Below are 14,924 nucleotides of genomic sequence, written 5' to 3'. Positions count from 1 at the left end.
TGCAAAGTTAGACTGAACATACAAACGTTTCAAGTGATCCCAAATCTCTTTAGCAGTACCATATTTTGCTAGTTGTACTCCTATAGACAACTCAACAGAATTATTAATCCAAGTAATAATTTTTGAATTACTAACATTCCATGTTTTCAGATCTTTTGCATATTGATTTTCATCCTTTTTATCTGTAGGCTTAACAGAAGTTCTATCAACAAAACCCCACATATCTTTTCCAATCAAAAAAAATTTCCACACATAACTCCAATAAGAGTAATTTTGTCCATTAAGGTGAACACTAACAGCTTGAAGAGAATCATCCTGAACACCAGCCATAACAAATAATGACAGGAAAATACGACAAACACAACCACTAAGACAAAATAAATTAGGGATAACCTGGTGCTGTGCGAGCACGATTTCTCCCTCTCCAGACGTCGTTTCTCCGATCCGACCGTGGAAGACGAAGACCTAAATGTTGAGAACCTGCTTTCCAAAAATAAGTCCGATCCAACGGTTAAAGAATGCGCAATCGATGTTTTTCTGAGACTGATTTAACAAAATCGGGAATAGGGTTACTCTTCTATTTTCTCTTTTGGTGGTTGTTTTTCCTATCAAAATAGTCTCTCTCTTCTCTATGGTAGATCCCAAAATCAACCAAAGCTCTTTGATACTATGTTAACAATGAAAAGAAAAAGAAAGAGGAATAAGAGAAACAACCACTCTAGGGTTTCATAACATATAATGAACCAAACTTCAGTTAATAGGGTTACGATGAGTATATCTATAAAAGAACAGAAATGTCTAAAATACCCTTACTAATAATATATAATAACATTATCTAACACTTTCTAGGTCACAATTCTTTTTGTTATGGAATATTTAATCTCTACTAATAGTGTGATTATTGGCTTGTCCCTGTACTTCAATATTGTCTTACTAAATGTTTCACACATGTTAACTTATAGGTCACATTAAGTATATGTCTTGAATTGAGACCTACTTTAATATGCACTAGGTACTTCCATCATATAATTCCAAGCCTTTTCATTCAAGTCTTTCATTTGTTGCATTGCCCTTTGTCATGATGGCATTGTTGTGACCCTATCTGCCATCCATAAAACTACCTCCAGTTCAATTTCAGTATACTTTTTTCTCCAATTGTCATATAAATGCTTGACATAGCGTCTTTGTTCAACACATTGACTGATTTCTTGAATTGCAGACACCAATCTCTAAAATGAATGAGTGCAGAATTTACAACATGATTTCATGCAAAATTTATCAATGCATAGTTTATAAAAATGAAGGAATCCTGAAGAAGAATTTATAAAATTAATTAATGCATAATTTAAGAATATATAATTTATTATTGCAGAAAGCTGTAAATCAGAAGAAAAAAAATACATTTTGCTGGTTTGAAATGAATGCATATCGTTTTTGTTGTATATGTTGAAGATCTTTAAGTAGTAAATTTAGAAACCATTGCAATGAGTATTTTGTTTCTGCCGCTGCTACTACATAAGCTATTGGAATCATCTTTACATACAACTGCCCTTAATTGACCTCCAAAATCCCCTTTTCAAAAAGCATGCATCTAATCAAATGAGAGGCCTACATGTGCATGTAAATGTTGCCTTACATGCTTCCAAGCATATATAGATTCTTTCAAAAACTAAACCAATATGGGAATCACCACATTAAATTTCCACTATGCTATTTGGATTTGACTTAAGCAATTAATTTTCATACATCAAATGTGAGAAACGATCACGACCAGCCCATTGAATCAACTCTATTGCCCTTTTCTTGGCTCTGTAAGCTTGATTATATGGCAATTTCACACCCCACCCACCAACAGATTCAACGGTAAGCACTTTGGGTTTCATATCAGTAGTGTGTCTTAATGTATGCATAAAATTTTTATTCGGCCACTAAGTTTTGGCCTGTCTATTTTGTGTTGTCATGTGACAAGTATATCTGTCCATGAAGCTCACAAGTTCTCAAAATTGATTTTCACCCCTCTTACTAATCCTTATAAAAAATAAAAGGAGCAACCTATCATGCACTTGATAATCATTTTATTGATATCATTTTTCTTAAGGTACATATTCATCTTATTCTCCATTGCATAATTTATAATTGCATCTCCTACTTGTATCTTATCCTTGAAAATCATTCCCAAATTAAAAAAATATATTAATTAGATGGATATTGCAAATAGACACTCAAGGATTATGTGACAACCCGTTTTTTTAAAAAATAAATAAATTCAAATTCATAAACAAAGAAATACTTTTGGATAAAATATTTAAGTCGTAACACAACGACAAAAGTCAACAATATTTACAAGCAGCGGAAATAGTTTTTGAAACAAAAATCTAAAATATTTAAACAACAAAATACATCTGGGCAATGAGACCTATCAGACATAGCTCATACTCCTGGGGTATTCTCGACAGACACCTGCATAAAAGTACTGGCCCAAGAATCTCGACTTTCCCCACGCCACATAAAAAGGTGGAACATGGACCCGTCAAAATAAAAGTCAAGTTGATAATATAAGGTATAGGTACAGTCTTCTAAATTAAAATAAATACAACCACAAAAGAAAGACATCTAGCCGATATACAACCATCTAATATGATCATGCTACAAAAACTATACAACCCGGGTGATCTCCACGCGCCCCACAAAATCCTCCTGACACAGCTTCGGTCAGGTGTGTCTAACTACCTTTACATCTCCAGGGTACTAATCGGAAGGACGATCCTGGTTCTCATATGAGGGCAAAGCCCATATTTCCACAATAATTGTAAAGGTGACCAATCGAAATTAACAAATATCACATAACATTTATATTTTAAATGCACAAAATAACCTTTCAACTTAGCATACTCCTTGAAAGGGTTTTCATATGCCAAACATGCATAATCAAAGCTGAAAAATGAAGTTTTTAACAAAATTGCACTGTCATATTCGCATACAGCAAACTTGTATTCAAATACAGTGTTAAGTCATATGTCTGTAGCAAAACCATCTTGCCGTATTCGAATACAGTCTTGGCGTATTCGAATGCAGTCTTGTTGTATTCGAATACAAGTGCCAAATTATAAGTCAGTAGCAAACTTTGTGTTGTCATATTCGGATACAATTTTGTCGTATTCGAATAGAACTATGAAAAATGCAGATTTTCAGTTTTGAAAACGTTTCGAAATCAACCAACACTTACATACAAATTCAATCAATCACACTTAGCAATTACGGCACAATCACAAACAACAACTGAGTATGTATATACAATCATCATAGTATAACAAACATGACTCGCGTGCCAAGCACCCTAATGCAATGCGTATATGCCAAAATGCATGATTCCGGAATTCCAAACCAAAACCCTCCTTGAAGGGGCGTAAATTATAATTATACCGCCTATCACAAACCAATACTAATTAACGATGTGCTACCTATCACGGGTCAACACGATTTACTAAAAAGCGTAAATCGTAAATGTACCGTCTATCACAGACCAGTACTATTTACCAAGGTGTCACCTATCACGGGTCAGCACGATTTGCAAAAATGTGTAGTTTATCACGGACCTACACGACGCGAAAATCCCCACAAGGATAAGATGAACCAACATATCACATGGCATCATCTTGTGGCCCATCACGGTCACCATTATCACCATGGCCCATACTCTGACTCTTTTCACCACAATCATTAAGTAAATTCAGCTATTAAAAGATTCCCTATTTTTAATATTTATTTAACACTAACGATTTTTCAAACTTATCACAGAGTATACTCAAAACATATTTTCCTCAATAAAATTCATAACGCACATATTGTCAGTTATGAATACACAATCACATCAAAACTTAATCACTACAACAACATTAATATATCAGAGTTCTCCCCACAGCTAGTTCGGTGTCAACGGTCTGGATTCCTTTTCGAGACTCAAGGAGCTAACTACATAAACATAAATATTTATAACAATTTGTTCACAATAAAATTAATCCAATCACAACAAAATTCTCAAAATTAAATCTTTCTCACACATCAAACTTTTAAAACCAAATAATCTACATTATTTAGTTAAAACTAAATAAAATAAATATTTTCCAAATCTCACATACACACGCTCGACTATTAAAGCACCGAAATTTTTGAGTTAATAAAATACTCTAAACTTTTTTCTTTTTAAATTCAGTTCAAGAGTAATTAAAATAGTAACATTTTAAACTCTAACCATTTTTAATTTCAATCTATCTTTTTTCTCAAACTCTTTAACTTAGTTAAAATTTAAACTTTTTCACAACTTTAACTACTCTAAATATTTTTTGTAAAATTTCAACTTCAGTTCAAACTCATTTATTTGAAAATAATTCATTACGTAACTCAAACATATCAAATTTAATTACCGCCATTTCACACCAAAATCAATCAATTCAATTCCACAACACACATATAGCACCTCAATTAAATTTCAACAATTCAAACATAAATCACCCAATTTCAAAACTCCACAATTTTACACATAAACCACCAAATTTCATCTCCACAACACACATAAATCACATTAAATTCATTTTTCACAATCTCATACACAAATTTCTACCTCCACAAATACACATATAAAGTCCTATATGTAATCTAAAAGTTTAGAAGAAGTCTTTACCTTATCGATAACTTTAACAATTCATTACGGCACCGTAATTAATTATGATAAAATTTTAGTTTGCGTCGTCACTTCCAAAGTTGGCTCACTAGCACTGTAGCGCGGAGATGAGCAATTTTCTCTTCTATCACTTCTCAAAATGAAGCTCATAAGTCAAAGAAAAATGGAGGTTTGTATTTGAGTTTTTTGGGAAAAAACAATTTGGCTTGTTTTCTTTTTGAAACAGAGCAAGGAAGAAAGAGGAAAATGGAGGGCGACGGGCTCCAGGGTAAGTGTTTTTGCTTATCATTTCACTCATCACCTCACATCATTTCTCAAACCACTTTTTCAGAAAAATATCTACTATCGCCGCAATTCAATCGGCAAGTGAATTTTTCCGAAAAAACGCCGCATCTCAAAAAAAAAATCTTCAACAAAAGATTCTCCGTAATTAAATAAAATTATTCCTCGACGAATAATTTTAATCGGGACTTCAAAAAGATATTTTTGGCATTTAACTCAGAAAATACTATAAAATTGGCTAAAAAAACCTCAGAAATTCAACACAAAATACCTTAAAATTGTATAATTTAGGATTTAAAAATTAAGGGTCTTACACATTATCCACATAATTAATGAATTTTCCACATAGGAAAATAAATATCTCAAAATGGATTGAGGGATGATTTTCCATAAAAAAAAAAAAAGTATAATTGGGGAACCAAAAAGCTTGGTTTAAAAAAGGGAGACAAAAACTTATTTCTTTTTTTTTTTTGACCAAAAATGCATATAAGTTTAAAACACAAAGAGATTTGTCAAAGTTGATAACTTTTTGATAATTTATAAATAAATTAATTAATTAATTCAATTTTGGTGACTAACTTAGAGTTAAAGTAATCAAATTTAGACATCAAATAATGAAAGCATAAATAATTTGACGGTTGAAATAATAAAATAAGATATTAAGATTTACTTCACAAAATAATAAAATAAATAATAGCAATAGTTGATACATATATTGATAGTTGATATTAGATTCATTTGTTATAGTTGATATTAGATTCATTTGTTATAGTTGATATTATATTTTTTTAATTATAATTTAAAAAAAATTAAAAATAAACATTCATATAAAATATTGATTTAAATAGTTTATTATAAAATATTTCTTCTTCTATTTGCTAAAACATTTTTTGAATAATGATGTTTTGTGAAACTTCTCAAAAAAAATATTTTTGAGATGTATTACTTTTTAAAACAAAAAGGTGACTTTTATCATTTTTTTTAATGTCTAAATTGTTGAATGTGAAAATTTATTTTTTGAAATCATATAATCAAATCCATCAAAAAGTTTTCATTCAATATATGTCTAAGATAAGGTGAGCCTTTTTTATATTTGTCGGACCAGGATTTAGGCGGATTTCAAGATTCACTTTACAAAATAATAGAATAAATTGATATTGGATCTATTTGTGGTAGTTTTAAAAAAAAAATATTCTATTTTATATTTTTGTTATAATTTTTAAAAAGAAAATTAAAAATAAAGATTCATATAAAATATTGGTTTAAATAATTTATTATAAAATAGTTTTTCTTCCATTTGCTAAACCATTTTTTGAATAATGATATTTGAAAAAATGATTAAAATGAGAAGTTATTTTGTGAAACTTGTCAAAAAAAATTTTTTTTTTGAGATATACTTATTTTGTAAAACAAAAAAAGTGATTTTTTTTTTTTAATATCTAAATTATTGAATATAAAAATCAATCTGAAATAACTTCTATTACTTTTTAATAAATTTTTATAAAAATTATTTTTAAAAATATAAAATTAAAATCACATTTTTTAAAATTTATAACAAATGGATTCTATGTATTATATGCACACTCACGATAAACCATGAGGGAATTATATATCAATCATTGATTTAGTTAACTTATCAACTTCTAAGGAGCCAAATCCCTAAAGTTCTAAGCAATCTAACAATAATCTATCTAAATAAAGAAAATTCTTGTCGATAGTTCTTTTGAACAAGTTTACACTTAATAATAAAAATCTTAGTTTAAACTAAAATCACTGTCATAATTATAGAAACTCCTCAACAACACATCTATTAAAAAAATTCAAATTTAAAAAATCATATACAACATAAATATATTGACATTAGAGTTTAAAATAATCTATCCTATATATAAAAGCAACTTCTAATTATAGTTTGACATTATTCTATACAAATTTAATCTTAACAATTATATTTTATTTTAAATTTAAATTTAAATCAACACTATAATTATAGAGACCATTTTTTTTATTGGCCTAGTAGCCCACACTCACAATCAACTGGGAAGGGGATGGAGTGTCGTGGGTTTGAACCAAGACACTTACACTCATGAGAAACATTTATAGGGAATTTCTTAACACTACAATTTTAAGAAAACTTCAAATTTAAAAACATATATCATGAATGTTGACAACGAAACCTAAATAAGTTTTTTGAAAAAAATAAAATTTAGTAACGTAATAAATATATAAAAGAAAAATAAACAAATTAAAAATGAAAATAAAACAAATATTATATAGTAAAATAAGACAACTCCCTACCTCTCTCAAGCTAATGGCCATTCTATCATGCCCTTTTTTTATAAACGGTGATCAATTATATATATATGTTTGAAATATATGAATTAGAAAGAAAAAAAAATAGATTAAATTAAACTAATAAATATTATTAGAAAAATATAAAATGAACAAATAATATGTAAATGTAATATATTGTACAAATTAAAAATATATATATATATATATTAGGTCCTAAAATAATGGGGAGTTTGTTAAGATTGGAGTTAAAAAGTTCTTTAGGGGTTAGTTTAGTTGTTAAGTTTGTTAGACTTTATATTGTAATGGTTGTTAATCCTATGGTATATAAATAGGACTAGCCTCTCCCTTTAGGAGAAGGTAGTATTTCATTTGGTAGAAACTAGAGAATGCTCTAGTGAGGTCCCTCGGGGATCTTCATTGACTAATGTGATTTTATTTAAGAACTAAATTGATAGTAAGTGGTTAAATATAAGGATCTAATTGATAGTAAGTGATTAAATATAATTATCATCTTAACAGTTTAAGTACTTGATATTTTACCGAATGATGGATGTGAGTAATATTTGAGTAGGTATAGTTGGAATTGTCTCATTAGATTTTTTGTGAGTAATATTTGAGTAGGTATAGTTGCAATTGTCTCATTAGATTTTTTGGTTTTAACTTTATTAGATTTTTTGGTTTTAACTTTCCGGTTCTTAAATAAATGAGGCTTAATAAATCGGAGTTCAGTCGAAATGTAAGTAAAATCTAGTCAATAATTGTTCGAGTCAAGATTTGAACTTGTATTCTCTCAAATGATTTGTACAAGTCCACCAAAGTGGGCTAGACAGTGCGAACAACTGAACATATTCCATATGCTGCATCTCATGTACCACAGTACTATAATACAGTAATTGTTTGTGATTTAATGTAATAAAGTATACTATTGCAATTTGTTTTCCTACTATTAAACAAAGAAAGTATTCCAATTCTCTCACATTCTGATAGATCTCAAAGCTACCATAAAATTATCTCTAACTTCATTCAACATTGCACTTGTAGAAGATGGTTGCTGCTTTGGTGGGAGGTGCATTTCTATCTGCTTCTGTTCAAACCATGAGGATCTAGTGAAAGGATCAAATGGTAAGCAGATAATTGATTTTGGTTGACAACTTGAGATTAAGGGTTGTTCTGATATTGGTGAAAGTTGTATATTGCAATTCATTGTTCATTTTGATTCTTTTCTTGTTAATAGGGATGTCATGTCAATGATAAGGCCTCCATGGTGTATACACTTGTCCTATGGACACTTGACACGATATTGACACGCACCGGTAATAATTTGAGAAAATAAATTGATTGAATGTGATTAATGTGTTGGTCTTACATCGGTGTCAGACATCGAGACATGTCTTCAAGAAGCGGCAACTGCTAATCGAATCAAAGCCATTAGCGTGTAAATAAGCCAAGCTATTCACAAGGAGAGCATTATTTCAGACTGCAAAAATTAGAAGCAAGAAAGCTACTTTTACTGCTTAAATATCTGTATTCCTCTTCATAGACAAAGCTTTACAAGCTAAAAAACTTCCTTGCTGAATGTTTATTATATCTATAAGTGATAAATATGTTTTGAACCTTTAGTTACATTTCTGATAAACAATGCCTTAAAATTATACTCTTCTTTTTGCAACCAAAGAATGATAATTATGTAATATGAGCATTATTCAGAAAAGGTAACAGATATGTCAAAAGGTTTTAATTTATACATATAGCTAGTTCTGTTGTTTCTATAACTCAATAGTAGGTGAAATAAATCACAGTATTCATAGAGGTTTGAACTATCATCCACTAATAATTTGACATATTAATAATGATTAGCATATTATTTTTCTTGGTAAAATTAAGCTATTGAATGATAATTAGTAAATTAAGCTATTGAATGCAATGTAAAGTTAGTTTATTTTAAGTTGTATTAAATTAAATATATTAATACTGGATTTGATTTATTAAGTTTCTTGAATTCTGATTGGTTGTAAATACATTATTGACATGTGTTTTCTATTTTGAGACTTTGTATTCAAATTTTATTGAAATTATGAAAGCAAGGTTATTTTTGGTGGAAAAAAATATTTTTCTAAATTGTGATTATAACTTATAAAGTTTGCAAGCTAGAGATAGTAGCCTATGTGTCTGTCTCAGCTTGTTTTAAAACAAAAATCCTTTGACTTAGTTCTGAATAAAGCCAAGTACAAATAGTGTATCTCTACGGTTGATTTCAATTTTATAGTGTGAAACGATCTTAGCTGTCAGTCTAAACTAGACGACTGAGAGCTATAATTGTGTGACACAGTTACAACGAGGAATATGAATCACAAGTAAAAATGCTATTTCTTTTTGTTTTCTTAGATTAAATAGTCTAGCTCTACCTTCTTATCTCTATCCACATTGTTTAACACATCCTTGATTTCATTTTTTTCTCATTCATAAATGTTAATCAACAAGATTCTTTTCTATACAACATAAAACTTTAGACTATCTACAAGAGTAGTTTGTTGCAATTTTGACAGTGCAATGCCATGAATCTGTCTAATTCTCTCCCTTGATAGTTTCAATTGCTTTCCTATTTCCTCAAAAGACAAAGGAGTCTCTCCATTGAGTCCAAAGTATAACCTTAAAATCTCTGCTTCCCTTTTGTTAAGTGTGTTAAGAAGCTTCACCACCCCTTGCTTCTTTAGCTGTCTCTCAACCATCTTCTCTGGAATCATTTCAACTGGCCCTGGCATAATCTCCTGCATTTATATATCATAGTAAACCTTATGACTAATAACTCATAATGCACAGATATTGATACCGGACACAACACTGACACGTTAATACTGATAATAATTTGAAAAAGCCGGCCATATAGATCATTGAGTTCAATATAATACCAAGGAAGACATAATAGTTGGTAAAATTTCAAAAAGTAAAAATAAAAATCAATACACCTAGTACAACACTTATATTTATTAGATTTGTTGCTAAAATATTGGTATTAAACTCAAAACTTCTGGTGGATGGTCTATAACTCAGGCAAAGAAAAGAATCAGTTATATTAATTTTCATATTGATATAAGCAACTGAGTTTATAAGAAGTTCTTTTTACGTAACTTATTATTTGTCCTAGCACCTCCTTGAATGCAATTTCTCAAATGTGAATTTTACTTGTTTAGTAACTTTCTATTTGCTTAAATAGGAGTCAAGCAGCTTTACATATGCTTAATTCCTCATATGTATTTAAATGGGAAACTTTTAAAGTATATATTGGGAAGATACATATATTAAATTTTTGTATTGGGGTTTATTCATCTTTTCAAAATCGGTTTGTAAGGTGAGAGTGTCTTTTTTTATAAACTATTTTCAGACCTTAATTTTTTCAACGGGACTTGGATTTTTCCAAAAACCCCCTCTTACGTACACGGTACATCACTATTGTCTTGGTGTATGGATGATTTTGTAGGTGACTCAAATGGATAGAATCTGATACCATATTAGTTTTTTATGTTCTACATAATTTATTCTTACAAAACTAACTTGTAAGGATTATGTATATTTATAAACTTTTTTAAAGCCTTAACTCTTTTCTTTTCAATGAGACTCAAATTTTTGCCAATAACATACAAAAGTTTCTTGCAGCTTCTATTAACACAGTCAAGGGGGGACCAATAGAGATGATCTTGTTATCAAATATGTAGTTATTCATATAAAATAAGAATGTAGTTATTCAAACCTTAAGTGTTAAGTTTCCCTGATCAAATACAGCTTTGTCCAATGAAATTGGTTGTCTGCTCCTTTCAGAAACAAGTTTTACAATGGACACATTCACATTAAGCACCTCAGCCATTTCATTGTATGTTGGCTTTCTCCTCAGTCTTTTGCTCAACACATTCTTTGCCTCTGCAATTTTTCCAACCATTCCATACTTCTCTCCCTATAAATCACACACTAACCAAGCATTCATAATAAACAGCCTACTTTTAAAATCTTCTAGTAAACTATCATACAAGTATTTTATAGGAAGATAAAAAAACACTTTCAATAATAGTAAAAGTGTAAGGCGGTACGGTGGACCATCGTCACACGTGGTCCACACTAGTCCAGTACTTAAAAGTCACTCAAAACTTTAATGACAATCACAGCACTACTCGGAGGTAAAACTGTCCTCTTGTTCTTTACAGCTAAGACAATGACTCGATCGATTGTTGTCTGTTAGATAAAAATATAGGAAAACAAATGTGTCCCTAAAACTCAACTTGTTGAACCAATAACAATCATGTCGCCGTCTCATCCGTAAAGACAAAAAGAACCATTAACTTATACTTCTGAGAAGTATCGGCAATCATCATTAGAGTTTCGAGTGACTTTGAAGTATTGGTCTACGGTAGACCACCATTGAATTTTCCCCTTTTAATGTGCAAAGTTGTTTACATATGTTTTGGTCTATTTCAAAACTAGAATCACTAGTAACCTCCAAAAGTAAAAAATTAGCTGTACATTGTGAAAATTCATCAATTAAAAACCTTACCAAATACTTATCAGTCAACAGAGCTTAAGGTAAGTATAAGCTATTCATAAATTTTTTTCTCAAACTTAACATATGTTTGAATGGAAGCTTACTAAGGACTTATTCGGATAAATGGCTTACTTAAAACACTTATAGCATAAGTGTTTATCATATAAGTACTTTTGTACTTTTGTGTAAACTATTTCTTAAGATAAAATTAAATTAAATTGTTTCATATAAGCTATAAAACTATTTTCATAAGTTGTCTTGGAGAGTTTATAAAAATATATTGAAAATAGTTTATGGATATGTCATAAGTTCTCCTAAACATTCCTCACCGGTAATCTGACTAATCTGGACTTCCTAGCCAAAGCTTTAAGAATAGCTTGTTTAATCCACCAGTAAACATATGTAGACAGCTTACATCCTCTATTTGGATCAAATTTCTCAGCTCCGTGAAGAAGTCCAATGGTTCCTTCCTGGTAAAATAAACTAAAATGTCTAAGGAGAGACTTTCACCAAAGAGCAAAATCCAAAAATATGTAAATATCTAAGAAGTACATATTTTGACACGGACGTGACACAGACGCAAACACGTCAACATCTATAATAATTTTAGAAAATAAATAATTGAATGTAATCAATGTGTCAGTGTCAGACACAAAGATATGCATTTGATTAGAATTGTTGGTGCTACAGAGGTAAATATGCACCTGAGTGAGGTCTTGAAAGCTTAATCCTTTGCCTTGATAACGAGCTGCAATCGACGCAACTAAACCACGATACTCATGAGCTAATCTTTCTTTTGATTCTCTTGTATTACTCAACACTTTATCTAGACTTGTATTACCATGAGCAAGCCTTCTTGAAATAGAAGAATTCCCTTCATGTTCTGTCATTCTGTGCTTAGAAACTTCAATCCTTGCCCCTTCCTGTTTTTATTCAATGTACACTGAAGTCAATTCATGGCCAGCAAAAGAAAATTTGCATTTGTACTAAATGCTTATATTTATGTTTCTCACTCCAGAAATGTGTAATATGTTATACAAAATGAACTGGTCTATAAACACATATAATTGTATCAACAGAACAAAAAGAATTAAGGAAATATAAAGCAAATTATGGTGTAAAAATAACTATATAATAACTTTGCAATGAATGTTTTGTGTTGTGTGTTTTACATCCAAGGAATCACTGATATGTGACAACTCTTACTATATATACCTTGAGACATAATATTATGAATATTATTTCAAAGAGAAATAAAATTTTGGTACACAAAATCGATATAAAATAAAATAGTTGATTAACGCATTTAAAATACGTGATTAATTATATTCAGTAATGGTTAATGGATATAGTATGTGTCAGTGATACACATTAATCATCCATTGAACGTGGTTGATTAAGTACAACTTTGAACATGATTCATAACAATTTCTAGGTGCTTAAATCTACATGTAATTGTTGGACGCTTAAAACATCATGGTAAATTAAGTTTAAATTTGTGATTTTTGTCAAAAAAATATTATGATTAATGAGTTTTGTCATTTATTATATTCATTAACCATTTAATTAACCATATATTTAAATTCTTTTAACCAATCATTCTATGGTCGAAATATAAAAACTTTATATCTATTTCCATGCACTATATTATTTATATATCAAAATTTAATACCTAATAGGCCTGATTTACAGACCAAATACAATCTGCAAAATATAATAAGATCATAAATACAATTTGCCTATTTTAAAACACATACCTTGAGACCTAAACAAATCTCAGCCTCTTCTATTGAACTCAAAAACCCAACAAGTTCTTTCTCTCTTGAAAAATTGTTCTGAATATTCTCTTCTTCAACCACACATCCCAAATTTTTCCTTCTTTTTCTTCTCCTCATCCTCCTCATATCATCAAATCCTATGTTTTTTTCTCCAACCACCCCATTTTCACTCTCTTCCACAGCATGTCTAGCTGCATTCACAGCAGCATAGGCTAATGCAACTGCTTCAGTTGCTGCAACAGTGACTGATGCATCATTATAAACCAAATTTGTGCCAAACTTTGAGGAAGTAGAAGGTAAATTTGGTTGAAGTGAATGGTTTTTGTTTAGAGTTGGAAAAGTTGGAAGTGATGTTAGAGACATGGTAGAGAGTGTTGAGGTGTGGTTTTTGGATGGATGAGATTCATGTTATTCTAACTAACAGCTTGTTATGGCCATAAAATAAAAAGAATATTTGGCTATTGCTTGTACTTTGGTAAAAAAAAAAAATAGTTTGATTTTTATACACAAAAAAGTTTTTTTCTTCTCTTTCTAACCACTTCTAAATTCACACGCACAAAATAAAAAAACTTATCACCACAAAAAATATTCAACTTAATAATATCGGTATTTTCAATTAAATTAGATCTTATGATCACTCAATGTAAAAAGTTGTATACATTAAATAAAGCACAATTAATTATATATATTATAACTTTATAAATAAATATTATTAAATTTTGAATACTTATAATAATTTGACATTTACGATTAATTTATGGTATCAATTTTTTTATTGTGTATATAAATTAAATAAATACATAAATATATTTTTTTTCTCTAAACAACGTAGCAACAAAACTCATATAAATTAGAATCAATTGCAGTTTTAGTCTATTTATTTTTTATGATTTACGAAATCGATCTCTCTATTTTTAAAGTCGACAACTTTAGTCTCTCTTTCTAATTTTTTTAACTAAAAAATAATGACGTGAAATGCTTTAAATAACGTGACATATGATACGACAATTTAAAATGATTAACAATCATGAAATAGAAATAAAACGTCGACAAAACTTAGCTTTCAACTTCAATTTTTTTTTATATTTTTAATTTAACTAATGACATATAAATAATTAATGCATTTAGATAATTCTATATTATAAAATTATATGTTATGTCATTAAAAATATATCAATCGTCATTTTTTAATTTAAAAATCTGAGAGAGAGACCAAAATTGTCGACTTTTAAAATAGGATGACCAATTCCGTTAATTGATGATAATAATAATAATAATAATAATAATAATAATAATAATAATAATAATAATAATAATAATAATAATAATAATAATAATAATAATAATAATAATAATA

The 14,924-nt window shown here is 29.3% G+C and overlaps 1 protein-coding gene and 1 long non-coding RNA gene across 3 annotated transcripts; one reads left to right on the top strand and one right to left on the bottom strand.

Moving 5' to 3' along the window:
* The first annotated feature begins 8,236 nt into the window (after positions 1-8,236).
* On the top strand, positions 8,237-8,877 carry LOC140920248 (uncharacterized). The gene is made up of 2 exons (XR_012162970.1): positions 8,237-8,380; positions 8,493-8,877. It is a non-coding gene; the product is annotated as an uncharacterized lncRNA (long non-coding RNA).
* A 725-nt stretch (positions 8,878-9,602) lies between these two features.
* LOC101506423 (RNA polymerase sigma factor sigD, chloroplastic) lies at positions 9,603-14,023 on the bottom strand. 2 transcript variants are annotated; one of them, XM_004499880.4, is made up of 5 exons: positions 13,547-14,022; positions 12,494-12,712; positions 12,119-12,259; positions 11,007-11,207; positions 9,603-10,026 (listed from the first exon to the last, which is right to left on the bottom strand). In XM_004499880.4, exons 1-5 carry the CDS (start codon positions 13,928-13,930, stop codon positions 9,748-9,750), a joined length of 1,224 nt encoding a protein of 407 aa, XP_004499937.1. In that variant the 5' UTR covers positions 13,931-14,022; the 3' UTR covers positions 9,603-9,747. The 2 variants fall into 2 exon arrangements, with proteins under 2 accessions (XP_004499937.1, XP_073225362.1); XM_073369261.1 differs by lacking the exon at positions 12,119-12,259 and having other exon boundaries at positions 13,547-14,023.
* Between the last annotated feature and the right edge of the window lie 901 nt (positions 14,024-14,924).

The sequence above is a fragment of the Cicer arietinum genome, chromosome 5 (assembly GCF_000331145.2).
Source record: "Cicer arietinum cultivar CDC Frontier isolate Library 1 chromosome 5, Cicar.CDCFrontier_v2.0, whole genome shotgun sequence".
In the NCBI taxonomy this organism is placed as follows: Eukaryota; Viridiplantae; Streptophyta; class Magnoliopsida; order Fabales; family Fabaceae; genus Cicer; species Cicer arietinum.
Note: the sequence above shows the minus strand (reverse complement) of the source record. Positions and strands in the feature narration are given on the sequence as shown.